At 34.6% G+C, this 23,173-nt stretch overlaps 1 protein-coding gene across 2 annotated transcripts in view; it reads right to left on the bottom strand.

The window, feature by feature from the left end:
* The window catches only part of LOC145261230 (uncharacterized), an 84,618-nt gene that overhangs the window by 3,770 nt on the left and 57,675 nt on the right, over positions 1-23,173 (bottom strand). For both annotated transcript variants that reach the window (XM_080119599.1, XM_080119600.1), the window contains exons 2-5: positions 20,226-20,525; positions 17,062-17,113; positions 8,388-8,522; positions 3,813-4,123 (exon numbers count right to left, since the gene is read on the bottom strand). In XM_080119599.1, the coding sequence (XP_079975725.1) occupies positions 3,813-4,123; positions 8,388-8,522; positions 17,062-17,113; positions 20,226-20,525 (798 nt within the window). The remainder of the gene's footprint in view (positions 1-3,812; positions 4,124-8,387; positions 8,523-17,061; positions 17,114-20,225; positions 20,526-23,173) is intronic.

Genomic DNA, 23,173 nt, shown 5'->3' with positions numbered 1-23,173 from the left:
TGAATAAATGACAAAAGACTATATTCCAAAGTTCATAATGTTGACCATCTTATAATTTATTCCTTTAGCTCAATTGACATTTACAATTCTTGACAGTATTTGTTTCGTAGTGCAAAATCAATCACTTAATTATTATATCAATCAGTAAATCTATTATGTCCTTAACTCATTAGAAGAAATAGCAACAATCAATTTGTCAAAAGGAAATCAAATTATATATATCCGTGTGCATTACTATTTACAAATAATTAACATAACCTTCAGTAAAGTTACATGATTGCTAGTTAATAGTAAATAACTCGGATCGATTCCCAATCATCCTCTATTTTTTAAATAATTATTATCACTGTTATAACAAATGACTGCATTTGATCATCATATGTTTAGTAATGATATACTTTCTGAGTTTGCAATTACTATTATTACGAAACGTTTTAAGACTATAGATAACAAATTTATAAATATACTAATATTAAACTAACAAATGAAATGGTAATAAATATTAGTCTAGAAAAACAGGTTTTGGTAAAGTGAGAGTAAACAAACTACCACTATTAAACAAATTATGGGCCCCTCCCCCTTCTCTCTTTCTTTTCTCTTCCCCCTTCTTCCTTTTTTTCCTTCTCCTCCATCTTCCTCTTCTCCCACATCGTCCTTTGCCCCTTTCCCTCTTTTCCTTTCTTTCTTACTCCCTTTATTTTTTACTCCCTTTCATTCTTACTCCTTTTCTTTCTGACTCCTTTTCCTTTATTTCCTACTCCCCTTTCCCCTCCCTCCACCGATCCCTAGGAGTCCAAGAAATGGTCAATAGATCCGGGTAAATCTTAACCTTTTCGCAGAAAGACATAAGAATACTAAGAGAAAAATATAATAAAAAAGAATTAAAAATACACTAGTGCATATAGGTTTTAAACTAGCAGCAGGCAGCAAACAGACAAACAAACACTTGTTGAAGATAACATCTATATACGCTTTGGTCCCATTACTCCTCAACCCTAACCCTACCTACTCCATTCCCTAACCTCAACATAAAACTGAATAAATGGATAAATAAATAAATACAAAAAAAATAAAAATGAATAAATAAATCCACACTCACAGCTGACCCTTTTTTCACAAAAACCTTCTTTTGTATTTAAAGTATATATATATATATATATATATATATATATATATATATATATATATATATATATATATATATATATATATATATAGTGGAACAATAAAATTGTCACCATAGAAAAGACAACTTATGATTCCAAGTAGTAATATATTACTACACACTCATGAGCATGTTTCGGTCAGCTAGTTACCAGTAACTAGAGACCTCTTTAGGTGACAGTGAGTTAATATCTGGAGATTCTGTCAAATGTGAAAAATAAGATTTAGTTGTATGCAAATAAGACCTAATAGTGGTGCAGCTTAGGGTCTGTGTTGAGATATGGGAATGAAGGGGAAAGGATGGAGGCTAAAGATTGGGATAGAGATAATGGAAGACTAGAAAAATAGTATCTGCATGTGTGATGGCTGTCCTAAATCTTAAACATACTAGTGTGTATAGGTTCAATCAGCAGGAGAATGTGAATTTTAACATATCTATGTTAAAAGGGGATCAGATTTAATCTGGAGTTATTCAGTTATAAAAATGCTTTTAATTTGACTAGAATTTTATAATGGTCAGAAAACGTACATCCCTGCCTTACCACTATCATCCCTACATACATTAGTAAAGGGGTTAAGAGATAAGGAAGAAAAAGAGACACCAGGGAGAAAAGAAGAAAAGAACAAGGAAAGGAAAAGAAGAAAAGAACAAGGAAAGGAAGTATGGAAAAAGGAAAAGAAAAAGAATAAAAAGGGGACAACCAGAATCAATTTATTGGTGGTGATTCTAAAGCATGTCTTCCTCCTTCCTACTCGTCCCCTATCCCCGCCCATTCTCCCCACCCCCACTCCCATTTCTCATCATAGCTTTTTTAGTTATTTACTAGAAAGCTTTGAAAATTGTATGGCAATAATAATAATAATAATAATAATAATAATAATAATAATAATAATAATAACAATAAAATCTCAAAATGTATATAATAATAATCGTCAGACTATCAAAATTCTGTATAGCTTAATTGCCATATATATTTTCAAAACTTACTACCTAGCTCTGCCATGCATTGAGCACTGTTGAAGTAAATACTGAAAATAGATACATGAAACGAGGGCAGTGTTTGAAGTTTGAGTGACACCTAATGGTCAGAGGTGACACCCACCCGATGATAATAGGAAATCACAAAAAGATGTGATTTATGGGTGGAGAACTATAAATAAAATATAATAAGGGAGATAAATCTTTAAAAATTAACAGTATTTCTTATCCCTCTTGCATTATTTGAGTTATGATTAGGACTATGACAACAGCATATTCTTTTCATTGTTTTGACTCTCGAATATATATCCGTTGATATCTCATATGCTTTTATGCAGAGTGATGTGGTTCTCGGTTGATTAACTGTGTCTAACTGTGTGGGATATATACTCGAGAGTCAAAACAATGATAAGAATATGCTGTTGTCATAGCCCTAGTTATGATTGAACGTTTTTCGTCTCTCATTTATTTCTGTTTTCTTTAATTTAAAAATGCACAAACAATGAATCCTGGGCAACGCTGGATGAATAAAGTTAGTTATTTTTTATTATTATTACGATAATTCGGAAGTTTAACTCATTGTACAAGGGAGGTAACTCGATTTCATTAATCATTTTTATTCTTACAGTTACTCGAATTTTTTTGTTTAAGAAAAATTACAATATCGTCTCACTTTACATTTTTTTTTCGTTGTTAATGTTATAAAACTTTGTTACATTTAATAAAATAGTTAAATAACATTTTTTTCATACAGTAAAACACATTTACTTCCCTTAGAACAATGAGTTAAGCTTCCAAATTGCCATTATTATTAATATTATTATTGTTGTTATTATTATTATTACTAATTTTTTTACATGGAAGTCACCACTTATTAAGGCCCGGAGGCCACTCGGGGATAAGGGTTATTGCGTGTACAGTAATCAATGGGACAATATTGTAGTAATCGTTAGTAATGGAGATCTGATAAAGTTTCTTACTTAAGGGGGCGGTTTATCAGGAATTTGTTTATGTTGGACTTGAAGACATCCAAGTTGTAGTCAGGTGGGAAACAGGCAAACGGAAGAGAGTTCCACAGGCGTGCACTTCTAAGAAAGAAGCTTTGTTCATGGAATCTACGTTTTGATTTAGGCACAGATTAAGAGTGGGGAAAATTAATGACAGTGGTTTCAGCTAGATGGGTTTTTTTCATGAAAGATTGGCAAAGGGGGGACCAGAGATTGGATCTCAGACGAGCACTTCCCATGGAAATAACGTTACTTGTACATATGAGTTAACGGTTAAAGTGTTTGCTAAGTGTTCGTGGGACTGGTATCCAATTCTCGTTGGATGGACACAATAGCCTACAAGAATAGTACTTGATACCCCCTTTCTAAATATTTCACATTATAAAGTGAGGATCAAGGGTAAGTGGAGTAATCCTGTAAAAGGAATGGCGCACTCTCCTACATCTCGCTATAGTAGCCAATGAAAATGGAAAGCCCTTGGTTGATTCATTTTCTTTTTTCCGTCGTTTGTTTTAATAAATTAATCATCAAAATTTGTTTATCTTATTTCAAAACACTTAGTTATCCGAGTCATCTGAGACCAAACTGGCCATCGTCATGGTGAAGTCAGTGCATGGGACTCGGCTTTAAAAAACGTCTAAAATTAACAAAGACTTTCTTACCTGTATTACTGAATTCAGTTTTAGTCTCGAATCAGTTGCTACTGACCAATGGAGAGGGTAATAGGATGCTAGGACCAACTTGAACGGCTGACCGGTGATGTGTGATGCATCTCCTGACAATGCGGTCACACTGACGGTAAGTGAATGGCGAAATCGTCTGTCGTTCATGACACTTATTACGTACACCTGCGTCTTGTTTGCTGGCTGGGAACTTGGTGAAGTGTGGCAGCCGAATGTGTCTTGGTGTTTGTCTCGGAGAAAAGCTGCAGCATTGCTGGGATTCCGACTAATGACACAATCACCAAATATTGCTGCAAGAGATGAAATAAAACAAACAAACAAAAAACAACAACAATATATGAATATTATAAGTCTGTGAAATATTCACAGCAAGAACTCGTCAGGCTACAACCACTGCAAAGAACTTTCCTTTCTTCCTCTGAGTACCAAAAAATCCAACAGAGCTTCCGTGCACAAAGTTTGTTTCCTAGAAGATCCCAACTATGGAACAAGATACCACGAATCTGCTCTCAAACCAACTACGTCATCGTTGTCTTCAAGTCTAATGCAAACAAATACTTATTAAGCTGTTCTTTTGAAAATTAAAAACGTCTTAACTACTCCTCTGCCCATTCCACTCATTATTATTTCCAATTCTCTCATGATGGTGAGCAACGTCCAACCAGCAAACTTTTTAACCCTTATCTTTGGATTCCCCACCCGCACCCCGGGTCTTGATAAGCAGTGATCTGTCAGTAATATATATATATATATATATATATATATATATATATATATATATATATATATATTACACAACATGCTAGCTGAAATAAAAAAGACCGCTCGGCAAATGGGAAAAAATCCAGAAAAATTCGGAAAACAGAATAACTCTGTTGTGTTCAATCAGACGTGCTTGAATAATGATTTGCTGCCAATATATATATATATATATATATATATATATATATATATATATATATATATATATATATATATATATGTATGTATATATATATGTATGCATATATATATATATTTATATATATATATATATGTAATTATATTCAGACAGATATCGTTAAAAACAACAGAGAGTTCCTGTTTAGTAATACCTTTTTTATTTTTTCAATTTTCCATATTGTCTTTTTTGTATATACATCGAAAGTATGGACGTATGCTCCAAGCAGTTTTCGAAGTGTCTATGGTTTTTACTTTTCTTGTAGGCATCTACGCATCGTCAGGGAAGTTTGTGTTATCGTTGATCAACACATAAAATCCATGCTCCAGAAGTTAAACAACACCACAAATAACAGCAATACCCCACAGCACTATAACTTCAATACAATTAATCTATTCTACTGCAATCAAATGCATCCGGGTTTTAAGTTAGAAGAAATAGCTATAAAAACATTCATAGATACATTTCTCCTGTAGACAACAATACCATTAGATTCATCTTTTACTATAAAAATTTAAAACCAAAAACTTAGTTATTAAAAACAATTCCTCCCCTCCGTTTGAACCACTAGAACGTACAAACGTTATCTATCAGTTCTAAATGCCTCTTGGGAGAATGTAACTCCCCTAACAACAATGCAATTAATAGTTACGTCGGTCACACGACCACCACATTATCATGCCGCCTCACCTTCCATAATGTTGAATCTAGTGCCATCTTCCAAAAGTTACACAAAAAACATCAGTGCCCCCCCTCGAATTTCAGAGAAATTTTGGTTAACAACACAAAAATATTACACCACAAACGAACATAAAAAAGCTTAAAATTTTTGAAGCTATTTATATCAAAACACAAAGACCTAATCTTAATCAAATCGCATTTCGAAACAGCACCAATATACTTAAATGCTTAGCATAACCTTCCCTCAAACACAACCGGTTCCAACAACTAACCTCAAAGCTGGCGCAGAAGGAAAAAACAGAGTAATGCAAAATTTGTGTCGAGGATTGTTTAAATTTCCGACTTTTTTTTTTTTTTTGGCTTTCACTTTAATAAGAACGTGAATTTATGAGGTGAATTTATTCGACACAATATGATTCAACTAAAAAAAAAAATAAATAAAAGATAACGTGAATTAAGATTAAAGTTAAGATGTTATTGTGGACACTCACCCATTTTAAAAAACCTTGTTAAACTTTGTGACATATTTACATTCTATGGAGGTCAGGCACGAACAAACACCCAATAATTTTATTATAACATATTTCTTCAAACTGAAACATAATTATCAAAGTATACTTACGCAAATAGATATGAAAAGTCTTTATTAAAGTTTGTGCCTATTTCCATCGAGTACAGGCGCGAACGCAGACCCCACAATTTTATTATACCATCCCTATTTAATTTGAAACATACTTATGAAAGTATTCTTATGTACATCTATATCCAAAACACTTGTAAACGTTTTTTTTTTCATTTTTTATTTCCATACTTTGTGGAACAGGTGCGAACGCAGACCTCACAATTTTTATGAACCACCGTTCTGCCAGATCAAATATACCCATTCCTGATTCTCGATACATCTTCTATCATTATACGTAATCAGCTTTTTAAAATAGTCAACGATATAGGAGCCTATTCGTGACCACACACACACACACACACACACACACACACACACACACACACACACACACACACACACACACACACAGACGTTCAGCTTTATATATATATAGTCATTTATAAAAATACATATGGCAATTAAGCTACACAGAATATTCCGCGTGCCTGACGAATTCTCACGAGAATGAAACAGAATATTCTGTGTAGCTTAATTGCCATGTATATTTTTATAACTTACTATCTAGCTCTATCTATGTATTGAGCACTGTTGAAGTAAATAGTGAAAATTTACGTATAAAATTATATTTTCATATATTAATTTATGTGATTATATAAAGTAGTCACTCATACACATATATATTTGGAAGTATATTTAGTAAAAAAAAGGGGGAAAAGTGCTGAATACTTTAGTAGAGCTGAATATCTTTGTGAAAGGTTGAAATAATAAAAAAAATGTATATATATATATATATATATATATATATATATATATATGGCATAAATAGCAAATAGCATAAAACACAATTGCAACTACTCTTCCGATCTTTCCGGATTTATGTAATGATGCCCAAATTCTTTTTCTTTTCTTTTAAAGTTAATGAGTTTTTATTCTTCTGATGAGTCAGGGCAGAAAATATTTAAAACTTGACATAATAATTAAATGAATGTTTCTGCGCTACGAAACAGGTGCTGTCAAGAATTGAACATTTTAACATGCTGAACAGAATAAACGGTAAGATGGACAACATCTTGGAATTTGGAATATAAACTTTTTTGTATATATATATATATATATATATATATATATATATATATATATATATATATATATATATATATATGTGGTTAAAACTTTCTTAATTTTTTATATTTTTCTTTTATTTTTTCAGATCATCTAGAGTAACCCTTCCAAGCTCATCATGAGTCGTTACACTACCGAGGAGCGGATATTTATCGTCTTTTCGGTCGAATGAGTCAATATCAGAAACTCAAAGAGAATTTCGACGAAACATCAACACAAGAAATTCCCCAATGCAATAAAAGCTATGGTGGCTCGATTTCATGAGCAAGGGTCTGTATGTGACCTCCCTAAATCTAGTAGACCCTGTACGGCAAGAAGTGATGTGAATCGTCAGAGATTAGCAGAGAATGTGGTCGAGGATCCATCCACATCAGAAAGAAAGAGATCAAGTCAAATTGGGGTCTCTCGATCAATGTGGTTCCAGCAGGACAGTGATACGGCGCATACGGCACAAGAAACATTAAATTTGCTCTAGGACATATTCGGCAACCGAATAATCTCTCGTGGCTGTGAGATAAATTGGCCACCCCGTTTGCCAGATGTCATATGTGCAGATTTCTTCCTTTAGGGTTACCTCAAAGAGCGGGTATACACAAACAAACAAGCTACAATAAATGCCCTTAAAAACAATATAGAGGAGGAAATTAGGGTCTTAAGCCCTGAAACATTAAATGATGTGCTGGACAATGCCCTGCAGAGAGCACAAGAGTGTGAAAATGAAAATGGTGGACATTTGAGTAACATCATTTTTCATAACTAAAATTAGACCTTGTGAAAAACATACTCTAGATTAAGTTGCGTAAATAAAATTAGAATAAGTAGACTAAGATATCTTACTATATCTCAAATTTGTAAGCACAATTTAAATATTGAGGAAGTTAATCAAATTTAAAATCCGTCAGCTTCTTTTGGGACACCCTGTATATATATATATATATATATATATATATATATATATATATATATATATATATATATATATATATATGTATGTATATATGTATATATATATATACGTTCTATGTGTGTGTGTGGAGGGGCTATATATATATGTGTGTGTTTTACTATGAAAGTGTTGCTCTGTATAGAATTGTTCAAAGAAATCTTTCTAAACATGTTGCAGTAAATTGAAACGTTTATTTTACTTTACCTAAAATTTAGATAAAAGAAACCGACATTTACTTACGTAAACACGTCCAGTTGTCATATCCGCTGCCTTTGCAATAACAGTAACCATATTGACAGACAGATTCAAAACGGAAAGCAGTGTATGGCCAACAAGTATTATAACATCGAGTGCGGTCTTTTGTATTTTCAGTACCTTTAATAATCATAATAATGATGATGATAATGAGCACAAATAAATTGAAATATAACAAACTATATATATATATATATATATATATATATATATATATATATATATATATATATATATATATATATATATATATATAGGGTGTCCATAAAGTCCGTGTGCGTCTTAAAATATTTATAATTTTATTTGTGATTGCAATAGAAATAACATGTAAAAAGGATTTGATTTTGGAACAATTCATTTTAAAATTGCACTCGGATTTTATGGGCACCCTGTATATATATATATATATATATATATATATATATATATATATATATATATATATATATATATATATATATATATATATATAAAATAAAATGTTCAAATTTTGTATTCAAATATAAATATTCATAATATAAAGTTCATTCAGATAGCTCGATCGTGCAATACTAGAGTTATAAATACTTTTACAATAAATAAATAAAACTGGAAATGTGTTATTGTAATAATACCACAACAAAAATTACCAATAATAATATAAACGGATGATATGGGAAAATGTTATGCGATGTGTCGAAAGATACCAGAACAAAAAAAAAAAATAAATAAATAAATAAAAAGGGGGAAAAAAAAAACAGATTTGATATTCCCAACTTGTGTTTTTTCCCCTTTTTATTTTTATTTTATTTTATTTTTTTTTTGCTTTGGTATCTTTCGACACATCGCATAACATTTTTCCCATATCATCCGTTTTTATTCAATTGTAGGACACCACATTATGCTCTTAATAATAATATATTGATACCAATTGCTAATAATAATATATTGATACCAATTGCTATATTGACGCTATAAAATGTTGTATCTCAACACTTGATGTTGACAATTATGACAACAAATTAGCGTATGGTAGCAAGAAAGACAGGAATATTAAGTTTAAATATTTATTTTGAAGAAACAAAATGGTTGAGATCGTCTATTGTTGTTGGGATGTTTCGAAAAAGTAAAGAAACTATTAATGTTGTCTTGTCAGTGTCTGCTGAAAAAGAAAATTAGTAATGTCTCTTGTTTTAGGAAGCATTGAAACCCGAAAGAAAGGAGGGTTAAAATTATCCTTGTCACTGTAGGTCCGGCACGAACAGGAAGAAATATGTTATATTACAAAACTGAGCGTGTGGAAAGCAAAAAAAGTGACAAACGAAAAGGTTGAGTGTAAACGTTTTATTTAAAGTTTAAATGATCGTGAAACGAACTGTTTAGTGTGTCAGGATAGTTTGGCGGCGGCGGTGAGGCGTCGGTAGGAATGCTGGTCGGGTGTTGATATAAACTCGGCGACGATCTAAGTTATTGTCAGGTTGATGTGGAGGGGGGGGCGGCGATGGCAGGAACGTGGCAGCGTTCTAGTGTCTGGGATACGGGTGCGGCGATCCTTAATAGCTGGTGTCGCTGGCGAGGGGTTGATGGCTGTTGGCTGGTGAGCTGTGGTGATCTGGCGGCGGCGGTGACGTTCGAAGAGGGGTAAACTTTAAGGCTTGCTGTCCAGTATCACAAGTGAGATGGCGGCGGTGCGGTGACGGCAGCTGTGGCGCAGTAATTTCAGTCGTTGGCGAGGGATTAACTGCTGCTGATGGAGCAAGATTCACAGCTTGCCACGTAGGGGCTGATCTGGGCCGATCTGCCTGTTTGTCGAAAACGTTGTCGTTTTTATGCTCACGATGCGGACATAGTAGTAGACAAAAGGCGGCTTTAATCGCTGGTCATCGTTTCGCTTTTTATTGGTGTTTGTTTTTTGTGTTTTAGTGCATTGTAGGGAATCGTCTGTTTGGTGTATGTATACATGTTTTATATCGATTTGAAGCTAAGAAAGTTGTAGATGTGTTCTAGTAGGTGTTGTAGTGCTGCAGTGTTTCGTGAAATAATTATTCGTGTTTATATGCTGCCAGAGTTGCGTTTGCTGTGATGTTTGTGTTTTGTATTTGGGTTTTTCTTTGGATGCACGGCTTCCTCCGGTGGTTTTCTTTGTTGGAGTGATGTGCGAGTTATTCCGTTGATGTGTGTACATAATAAAAATGGGATTTGAAGTTGTCGTGTGTGTTTAGTGTGTTCGTTTGCGTTGTGTCGACGAACGGGCTTTGTCTTAGCTTTGCCATTATTGTCGCCGTCGCTGCTCCTGCTGGTTTCTGGTTTATTCGTGTAAATATGGATATGCGATACAACAAATAGTATTATCAGAGTGATTGTATGAGTCGTATACTGGTGTTGCAGGTTAGCGGGCTGCTGTTGCTATTGCGAAGAGGGAAAGGATAGTTAGCGTCAGTATTTATATGCTTGCAGAAGGACGTTTATCCCCATTGCTGACGTGTTAGTTCTGCCGTGTTTGACCCTATGTGAGGGGGTCTCCGTTTCCCGGAACCTGCATTTTTCTGTATAAAATCAAACTTGGTATATCTGTGAATAGATTCGAACTAAGTTTGTCATCCACAATGTTTTTTCTTAAAATTATTTTGTCAATATATATATATGTCGTAGTCTTTTGTCGAAATTGAAATGTTTTCTTTCTCTTGCTTGATTATTTCCTTGGTTAAATGAGTTATGTGAAATATTTATTCACCAAAATGAACTGAGTAATGAAAAGATGAACATAAAGAAGATACGTAGTTTGATTTTCACGTTTCAGTCAAAGTAACCTCTGACCTTCTTCAGGTGTATCTTGTCAAACTAGGCAATGTTTCTGTCGACCTCTGGAATTTGTCCGCAAGGACCCATGTCGCAGTGGTTAGAATACTTGGAAAAATCAAAGGTAAAATGTGATATCCTCCTGAAGGTTGAAGGTTCAATCCTTAGTGTGGGTGACCAAAAAATACAATTGTGAATTACTTAGGTTTTTTATTAACTATGACCTCCAGTCATGGCTGATGGAACAAGAACATGCTACCCCATGAAGTAAATAAAAGGTTCCGCTTGAAATTCCGTCCAAATTCCCGAGTTTGACAGAAACATTTCCTAGTTCGACAAGATACACCTGAAGAAGGTCGGAGGTTACATCAACCAAAACGTTGAGAAAATGACACTCAAGATGAGAACAGTAATCCGATGAATCCAAATAATACGAATAAAGAACATAGTTCCTGACACTTTAACATGTCATTAATCAAGCCGTGTCAGCATGAACAATCGTCATTACTGTTGATAATCCGTAATGTTTTTGTATGGCTGCTGCTGCTGTTATCATCTGTGTTTACGTTGTGATGATATTTTCTCTGTAACCTAACGATGTGGGATCACTTAAAAAAGATCACTACAGAAACATGTATGCACATATGTAGCTAATAAAGTTTTTGTGTGTGTGTGTGTATATATATATATATATATATATATATATATATATATATATATATAAGGATTTTGGAATATAACTTTTGTCATTTATTCTATATATTGCTTCGTATTCACATTGAGCTTCTTATATAAGGATTGATATATAATAAGAAAAATATATTTCTACAAAAATATATATATATACTAGCAAAAGTACCCGTCGTTGACTGGGTACAAAAACAGCCTACAGAAAATGGACTCTGATTTATGAAAGTATGATAGGTTATGAAAAGGAAGGGTTGTAAAGAGATAGCTTCGAATTTGGGAGTATCAAAACCAAAGCAAAATATGATGAAAGTAAAAATAAAATAGATAAACCCCATAATTTATTATACCATACCTGTTCACACTGAAACACTTATCACAATATTCTGTGGATCTATATTAAAAAACCTTGTTAAACTTTGTGACATATTTCCATTCTATGGAGGTCAGGCGCGAACGAACACCCCATAAATTTATTATACCATATTTCTTCAAACTGAAACATAATTATCAAAGTATACTTACGCAGATAGATATGAAAAATCTTTATTAAAGTTTGTGCCTATTTCCATTCCATGAAGGCCAAGCACAAACGCAGACCCCACAATTTTATTATACCATCCCATTTAAGTTAAAAAATACTTATCAAAGTATTATTATGTACATCTATATCAAAAACATTTGTAAACGTTTTTTTTAATGTTTAAATTTTTTATCTTCATACTTTATTAACCAGGCGCGTACGCAGACCCCACAATTTTAATGAATCATCATTATGCCAGATCAAACATACCCATTCCTGTGTCTCGATACATCTTCTATCATTATATGTGATCAGTTTTCTATAATAGTCAACCATATAGTAACAAGCAAAAACAACAACATAATTAAAGACATCTACCACAAACCCATAGACACTCAACAATACCTCCACTTCAAAAGCCATCATCCTAAAAACTGTCTAAAATCAATACCCTACTCCCTAGCACGTAGAGTCTGCACCATAGTAACAGACAGACACCTCCGTTCGACTAGACTGAATGAACTGCAAATAACACTGCGGAAAAGAGGATATCCACTACCACTAATACAGAAAGGTATTGGACTGGCTGAAAAAATTCCAATAGACCAACTAAGAATCCCAAAAGAACACAACAAAGAACAAATTTTAGCATACGTCTCCACGCACAACACAAACAACCCAGAACTATGTACACAGATGACAAAAAACCTTATCCTCCTCAAACAGAACGACAAACCAAACAACATACTTAAAACAAAAAAATAATAAAAAGTAAACGCCAACCCAAAAACCTAAAACACATCCTAACTTCCTCAAAACTTGTTCCACACACGCTACAAAAGGGGTAACAAAATGCAATAAACCGCGATGTGGAGTATGTAACATAATAATAGAAGGAAACACATACACATTCAAAAACCCAATACAAACATTCGAAATAAAAAAAGATCTAAATTGCACCTCCAGAAATGTAGTATATGCACTAAGATGCACAGCATGCAACAAATCCTACATAGGCGCCACCAAAGATTTCAGCAATAGAGTGGCCTTACATAAGAGCAACAACAAAATTGCAGATAACAGATAACAAAACACGTACACACATGCAGTGGAAATAGCTTCAAAATAATGCCAATCTTCCAAGCAGACAATTATTTTTATTTACTTACACAGGAAAAACATTTCATAACAAGATTTACTCCCGAACTAAACAGAGCCTAATATCAACACACAAAAACATGAAATGCAAGGCACACTCGCATGCACGTACATATACATATACATATACACACCCACACATAAATCAGAACCGACACATTAAAACACACACACGCATACAGCCACACACAGACATAAGACCCCTGTCTCTAATACAACACATTGAACAATACCAACCCTAGTTAACCTCGAAACCAACAACACTAGGAAACACCTAGAACCATAGTGTAATATCTGTTCCAACACCTCGCCCTCCCCCCTCAGTCAGTGGAGGAGAAATCCTTCATGACTGAGATAACTATCATCCCTTCTATCATCTCTCCTCAAATACCTATACCCCTCCAAGTGGCCACTCTCCTCTGGGGAACGAGATCTTCCCCATACTAAGAACTGATCCTGAGTCTGGCCATACCCACACGGGGAGACAAATAAATAGAAACATTAAAAAAAACCCTACGTATATTTATAAAGACACCTCTTTATCTAAACAAACATAATATTAAGAATACTCGAACAGTCTAAGACTGAAACGAAAAATCACAATACTAAAATCTAAGAATCCAAAAAATAAATATCAAAATTGAATCAAAACACCCCTACCCTTATTTCAGAGGAGCTAGTTCCCCCCTCCTACCACACACACATTAGTAACGACCTTGGATCACAGTTACCTTCCTAGGGAAGCAAATAACTCTATAATACTATAAAACAGAACATGCACTCTTCAAACTAATAAAAAAAACGCCCTCCACACGCACACATCCTAACCTATGTACTCAATTGACCAAGTACCAATGAGCCCCTCATCCCCACTCAAGTAAGAGTAAAAAAGGGAAAAAATCAGAAAAAACAAAGAAAGATAAATAGAAACACAAGCAGAGAGAGAGAGAGAGAGAGAGAGAGAGAGAGAGAGAGAGAGAGAGAGAGAGAGAGAGAGAGAGAGAGAAACATAAGACATCAGTGACCACAATCCAGCCCAATGAACCAGTAATAAAAATTGAATATACGAATGAAAAGTAGAATCATTTGCACATATTTCCACCTCTCGGAAACATTTCAAATGAACTACGAAAATGTTCTTTTACATTTTTTAACACATCTTGAATATATTCTAAACATTTTAAATACTTTCTGAAGAGGACGCTTCACAGAACGTCTGAAACGCGTTAAAAACGATTTCAATGATTTAAAAACATTATTACAATGATCTAAACATAATTTTCAATGAAAAACCAAAACATGGAATAATAAATAATGTTTAAAAATACACATTGTTGATGACCACCCCCTTATTTAAATATACATCTTTCTCTCATTGGAATTTCTTAACCCATTATATATATGCGAAAGATGTATATTTAAATAAGGGGGTGGTCATCAACAATGTGTATTTTTAAACATTATTTATTATTCCGTGTTTTGGTTTATATATATATATATATATATATATATATATATATATATATATATATATATATGAAGGCTTCCTTCAATCTTGACAGACTATGGATACCCACTGTAAGGGAGTCTGTGCGTGAAATTTTTGTGGCAAGAGTTGCGCAATCTTTAACCACACCTCTCTCGAGTCGACATTGGCAAGTGGAGGTTCAGGACGACTGGAAACAATGCTGAGAGAAGCAGAAAGCACATACAGCGCCTAGAATTCCCAAATGGTCACCCATCTGGTGCTAGCCAGGCTAAACATTGCTTAACTTCTGTGATCTGACGAGAACCGGTGTGTCAACGTGATTATGTGGTATAAATATAAATATATACAGTCCTGGTCAAAATCATAAGGCCACTTAAGAAAGTAAGCGTTTACGCATATTATCGAATTTTTAATCAAACAAATGGTTGAAACCATTGCCAAAAGGGAAAAATATGATGGAAAAAAATGAAATCTGCTTCATTTGAACCTTAACCCTGATCTAATAATTATTTTTTAAAAAACAAAGGGAGAGACATATGGACACACAGACGGACAGAGAAGAAAGAGAGAGATATATGGACACACAGATGGACAGAGAAGAAAGGGTTAGTTGGTTGGTTGTTTTTGTTTTACGGCATATCAACCCTTTTCTGGTTATTTAATGCCAAATCCAAAGATTTTGAAGAAAATTTTTTTAATAGAATATATTCGTTGTTTTCAAATCGGTTTCTATTTAACCCATAGTTGGGACCCTAACAGATACTACCATTCCGGGTCAGAGTGGACCTGGGAGCAATGGCAATTAAAGAGTGTTATACATAAAAGAGCCCGAAATCCAAGAGGTTTACACTGATCTTTTAATATGTTTGAACAAAAATAGAAAGAAATTAAGTAAATAATAATGAACATGAAGAAGAATATTCTTCGTTTATTTTCTAAAAACATTATATGTGTGTATATATCAATTAATGAAAGACGCGGGAATCTACAGTAAGTTATTGAAAAAATAAATAAATGTGCGCGCACTCGCGTGTGTGTGTAGACAATCCAGGTAAGCAGCTTTTCCTTTCACCCCGTCCCGTACCTATAATAATAATGGCAAGCAATCTACGATTGCCCTAGAACCATAATAAGTTTATGATTGCAAGCTTTTGGTGAGAAGTTTCCACTTATCCTATTGGTCTACATTTGTTTATCAGTCTCCAGATGTATATGTACGTAATCAGTTTCAAGGTGTATATGTACGTACTTCTACAAACGTGTGCGTGCGTATTCTGTGTGGGTACGGGTACGTGTAGAAGCATATGTGGTAGTGTGCGAGTATACGTGCATGTATGTTTACATATGCGAGTGTGTACGCGGAGAGTAGGGGTGTCCAATTCAATATTTTATGAAAGATTTGGTTTTGAATAGAGGCCACACAAGTTGCTGACCATTCCAAGTTAAAAATATTGGAAGGGTCATATTCAGATAGATCATAACCCCATTGACTATACCCGTGCCCCTCCTGCTGCTAACCCTGCTGCCCTGCACTCATGTTTCCATCATTCACACTGAAGAAGACCGAAGGATCGGTCGAAAATATGTACTTTTGAAAGAAACATTTCCGTTTTTTTTTAAAGACTTTTTGTATTCGTACACGTCAACACGTAGGAAATAAACACAGAAAAGATATAAACATTTATATATTTTTCGTATTGATTTTTTTCTCCACACACACACACACACACACACACACACACACACACACACACACACACACACACACACACATACTACACACATACACACACGCATACACACATATACACACACTTACTCACACAATATACACACATACACACACGCATACACACACATACCCACACATACACACACATACACACACACGCATACACACACATACACACACATACACACATACACACACATACTCACACACACATACACACATACACATACACACACATACACACACACACGCGCGCACTTATACATATATTTGAGAAATGAAAATGACTTACTTGTATGTGATGGGTAAAGATGGCCGATTCTCTGATCTTTTGTTCGTTCTTCCTTGAAAAAAAAATGTATTTCATTTTAAATTGTTAGTTTTATTAAATAAAATCTGAGAAGGATGCGATGTATGTATAATTAATTTGTTACGAAATATGAAACCTGATCAGTGAGGGTTGAGGATATGTGTTGCATGAAGAGAAATATTATAAGAATGATACAATGGATGTGAGTCTTTTTTTTTTCTTTTACAAGGGAGTAACCTCTTATCAAAGCCAAAAGAACACTCGAGGATAAGGGTTAAGGAGTGTACGATGGTTACTGAGACAGCAGCGTAATGATCAGTAGGGGTATTATTTAGGGGGACAGCTCAAAAAGAACTTATTTACATTAGACTTTAACACAACCATGTTGTAGTTAGCTGGAAAGCAGGCCAGTGGAACACTGTTTCACTAGGCGGACAGTTCTAGAAAAAAAAAGCTTTGTTCATGGAATTTGCATTTAGATTTAGGCCCAGATAGAGAGTGGGAAAAATTGTTGACAGTGGTTGTAGTTAGATGAGTGCTTTTGTGAAAGTTTGTGACGGTAGGGGACTAGAGATTGAAGCTCAGACGAGCCCTTTTCATGAAAATAATAATGAAACAGAAATGGGCTTGCAACGTCTCTTCTGTGGGAAAGAGGTTGCAGGGAGGAGAAAAGGGCACCCATCCCCTGCTAGGTTTCAAAGCCGGTTTTGAACTCTGTCAAGGCAGGATAGAAGCTATATATATATATATATATATATATATATATATATATATATATATATATATAAAAGTGAAAGTGTGTGTGTGTGTGTCTGTGTGTCTGTGTACATTTCCCTACGCAATAACTCTGTCAATTTTAAGCTTACAGATTCGAAATTTGATATACAGGGTACTGAGATTTGGGAAAATCGATGTGATTGGTTTTCGGAAAGAAATTTTGCGATTAAGGGGTCAAAGTTCAACGATTTGACATTTGAGAACTCTACCAAACTCCTTCTACAATTTTGGAACTAAACACGTGAAATTTTAGATATAGATCCCTTGGACATGGATCTAACTTAATAACTTTATTTGAGCCCTAAACAATAAATGTTAAGGGGTCATAATAGAGGCCAAAGTTAAAAAAATTGACCGTTTTTTTTTGTTTGTTTTGCTCAGCATACACCTCCAAACACCCGGGTAATGCCAGGGACCCATGCTAGTATATAATATTTTCGCAAAACTCAAGACAACAAAATATAAAATGAGAACATCATATTGTGTATTTTCTGATGCGTTACAACTGTTTCATAATCATTTGAACACTTTAAAATATTACATCATTTAAAATATTCCAAAATAGCTACTCTTTAGACAACAAAATGCACCAAAATGATGTAATCTATGCTTACTTGAGGCATACCACATAGTGAATTCTAAAGAGGAAATTTTAAACAAAAAGTTAGATTTATTAATTTATTTATTGCGGACTATTATCCTCATCCTTCTTAGGTGTTGTTTCATGACGTTTCGGCCAACTATTCCTCTGGCCTTCGTCAGGTGGTAACCGCGGCGGGATAGGAACTCCGAATCTCCTAACTGCATTCTCGGCAATTACTGACATCCGTAGTTGTTGTCGTCTAACCACGTTTTGACCAAGTAAGCCTCTGGCCGACTTTGGGTAGGAGTGAAACCGCTATTTTCAGACAATTCTCACCTGGAATCGTAGAGATTAAACGTCTCTATCCACTGCGCCACGGGCCCCAAAGGGCGATCAAATTATAAATCCATGTTTATTCATTATCTGATCTTCCATGGTCGGGTCCGTACCGAATGGTATATATATTGTTACAGTGGATAGAAAGGTTGAAGATGTGAGGTGCCATGATTTACCCCTCACTTGAAACCACACTAAACACCATAACCGTGGCTGGAAACTTTGTTTTCATCACCCTGGGTGCATTCTTCATATTTGCTGCAACCCAGCGATACATTTTGAGGGTGCTGGCAATGGTCCTGTTGTCATAACTTGGATCGGTAGAGAGCATGAGTTGTACAGTGGCGCATCTCTGATCTCGCTTGTTGAACATTGTGTCACTTTCAGACATGAAAGAAGTCTTCAATCACTCTTGGAATTCATACGCAACTGGCCAACTAGTAGATGGTCTGCGACAAAAAAAAGAAAACCGGTTTTCATCAAACAGAAATGGAATCATGTCTTTTCTAAGACGACAATTGTATCGTCCCACTCTCTCTCTCTCTCTCTCTCTCTCTCTCTCTCTCTCTCTATATATATATATATATATATATATATATATATATGTGTGTGTGTGTGTGTGTGTGTGTGTATGTGTGTCTGTGTGTCTGTGTCTGTGTGTGTATACATATATATATATATATATATATATATACTAGAAGAGTATTCATCAAAAGACATATATATGTGTGTGTATACTATATAAAAGGCACTTTGTATGTGTGTGCGTGTGTGTGCGTGTGTGTGTGTTCGTTTCCTATAACCTCCGAATTTAAAAATTTCTCATAAATGTACTCCTGATGTATTTGGGAATGTTCTTAGATAGGTTTTATATTGGAATACCCCCGACAAGTATAAAAAATTGATAATTGAAAAAAATCCGATTAAAGAAGAAGGAGTTCGATTTTGACCAAAGTTAACACCTTTATACAGACTAACATTACAAGTACATTTGAGAAGTTTTATCACAACATAAGCAGAAATATAAAACCAACAGTTGGTTCTTTGATAAGACAGAGGCGCGTTCGAAATGAATGTTTCTGTTTAGAACATAATTGAACCATGATACTTGACTTTTGCATTTTAAACTTTAATTTAAAGCATTATAAAAATATTTTTATAAAATCAACAGAAGGTTCTCTACAGTGCAATGTAGACTCCAATGTATTGTGGGTTAAGTCACTGCAGGGAAACATGTGGAGCTTCATCCCAGTGCACTGCAGTGGGTTTCCGACTAAAGTAGCCAAGCAATCGAATTTGATTGAAAAAATAGGCAGCTTCACCGAGTTTGATGTATTAGAAATGTAGAACATTTGTTAATCCTAATCCCGGGCAACACCAGGTCTCTCTGTTAGCTACGTTGATTAACTCATAGTGTAATGATAGATTGCTAGAGAAAATGTTTACTTACTGTTTTGTCGATTGCTTTTTCAGCGCTAAACTGAATGAGGAACACAAGAAGGACGATGATTGTGATTAATAGGAAGGCGGAGAGGAATACAAAGATTCCCATGAGAAAGACTTGGTTCCACTTTGTGTTACGGGACATCAATCGTAAATGTGGCATTCGCGATCTTTTGAGAAGTGGATACTCCATTGTGTATCTTTCTGACGCCAAGAACAATGATCTTATGTTTCTTGGGAGTGCTGGGTTAGGCACGGAAAATACCGTCCGATGAGGTCGGTATTGTCTGAAATCATTTTCGTCCGTCTGAAAAAAAAAGAAGAAAAAAGATAAACTAAGAATGCTGTTTATATTATTTGGATTCATCGAACTACTGTTCTCATCTTGAGTGTTATTTTCACAATATTTCGGTCGATGTAACTTCCGACCTTCTTCAGGTATATCTTGTCAAACTCGGAAATCTTTCTGTTGAACTCTGGAATCTTTTTGTTGAACTTGGGAATTAGCACAGAATTTTGAATGGATCCCCTTATTTAACCTACAGAAATAGCATGTTCTCATTCCTTGGAGAAGGTCAGCATTATATCAACTGAAACGTTGTGAAAATAATACTCAAGATAAGAATAGTAGTCTGAAGAGGCCAGATAATACGAAAAATCAATCCTCATCTCAAACAGTCAGAACTGTATTAAGAATGTTGTATCTTGTAGTACGGGGATGCATGGTTGTGACGTAACGAGTGTGAAGTGGGGTCTCAAGAGTATGTACGAGCCTTTTCAAGTCTCACACAAAAACACACATTCACATTTCAAGCTATATTACTTGTCGCATACATACGCGCACACAAACATACGCGCCCACATCCACACACGTACATATATTCACGTTCGCGTACATACACTCGCATTCACGTGTATATACACACACGCTAACGTACACACATGTACTCACATACACGCACACAAGGACGACGTCACTTCCGCTTTCAAAGGAAATACACACATGCGCAAAAGACCACCGGAAACAAGTATAAAAAAGAGCAGTAGGCGGCTTCTTTCTTTTTTTAGGACCAGCTTTCGAGCCGGTCGGTCTACGGACCGACCGCGCGTACCTCACGCCATTCACTACTATGTGGGACAAAAAGCTAACAGACAGTACGTACACTTCTCACTCTTTCTCTCTCTATCTACTATTTGTCCCTGAGAACACCACCGCGTAGCTGACTTCTAACATGGCGCGCAGTTTAACTGATGTCAACCCTCTGTCCTCTTCTTTGTCTACACGCTGGACTATCATTCCGATTTCCACTACATCACTCACTTCTTTTCCCACGCGCGAACAAACGATAGTGACCCGAACTTGAGATGAACACACATTTCCTTTTCTTTCTACAACACCAGTCCCGCGACGAACAATGGTTACACCCGCGCGGATATGAACACATGTTATGTCTAAAACATTCATTCTTTCAACAGTAAATAAACGACGTTTATCTTATCGATCAATTGAGTCTTTGTTTCCTTCAATTCCATTCGTTTCATTATTTTCTTATGGCGAGTTAGGATATTATTATATCCTGGTCCGCAACATGAAAAGTAACACTTTGAGTGGGGAAAGGATATTCTTTGATCCTCACAGTTGTTCGTAACCCCCCTCTCCCCCTCTGTCTGTCTGTCTGTCTGTCTGTCTATCTATCTATCTATCTATCTATCTTGCATGTTAATAGTCGCTTCATTGGATAGTGACGTTTAGTTGTAAAAATGGCTGTAGTGGTGATGTAACAGCAGAAGTTTTGGTCCTTATGCGGAATAAGGACTGTGCTATCATCGGAATTTTCCAGGCAATTTACGAAATGTGTCAAACGAAAGTTTTGTGATTTTTTTTTGTGCAAACGCTGGCCAATTTTTTTCAATTACAAATATATTATTTCTGTTATTACGAAGATGATTCAATGAAAAAATGAATTGAAAAATGAAAAGAATATTTTTTTTTTGCTACGAAGAAAACACAATGAATATTTATTGGATAATTTTAACGAAACTTTAAGAAAATTAAAATTCAAACCAATAAAACAAAAACAATCATTGTAAGATAAGTTTTATGAATAAACATTTTCTTAATAACAAATGACTGAAAAAAAAAAACATTAAAACAAAAATTTGTATATGATTTCTTTTTTTCTTTGATTTTACGATTTTTAAATATTCAAATTCAGATAAATATTTCCCCTCGCTTTGTAGTTATAATTATGTAACAAAATAAATAAATAAAAAATAAAAAAATAAAATAAAAATAAAAATAAAAAATAAAAATAAAAAATAAAAATGAAAATAAAAATAAAAATAAAAATAAAAATAAAAACAATCTTTAATGCTTTATTCTTTTGTTGATTCGTTGCCCGTAAAATACAAAAAAAAAAAAAAAAAAATGAAGACAGAAAATAAATATATAGATTTACACACTTCTAGAAAATTACACAAACATGAGAATTCGTATCATTTGGATTCTTCGAAATACCGTTCTTATCTTGAGTGTTAATCTCACAACGTGAGTACACCTCTTGCTAATAATGTTCGCCGGCAACGTACATCTTGTTGGTTCGGGGGCTAAGAGTGTACTGGACGCTCGCCTGTCATGCTGGCTAGGGAATGGTTAAGGAGAAAGAGAGAGAGAGAGAGAGAGAGAGAGAGAGAGAGAGGGGGGATATGATGAGGGACTCTGGATAGCAGTTCTTGGTTTGTGTTTGGTTTATGAGAAGGAAAAAGAGAAGGGCTATAAAACTATTATTTTTGGGAGGGAATGGTATTATTTCCATCCTACTTCTTGGCTTTTAGGGGTGACTCAGATCAGTCCTACAAGCTCTTGTATATTAGCCTCCATATTCAAGGGGGTTTCTTAATATTTCAGCCGTTTTCATTATTGTTATCCATTAGCCATTCCTCTGATTCTAATTT

The sequence above is a fragment of the Euprymna scolopes genome, chromosome 37 (assembly GCF_053919585.1).
Source record: "Euprymna scolopes isolate OS-2025 chromosome 37, ASM5391958v1, whole genome shotgun sequence".
Taxonomy (NCBI): domain Eukaryota; kingdom Metazoa; phylum Mollusca; class Cephalopoda; order Sepiida; family Sepiolidae; genus Euprymna; species Euprymna scolopes.
Note: the sequence above shows the minus strand (reverse complement) of the source record. Positions and strands in the feature narration are given on the sequence as shown.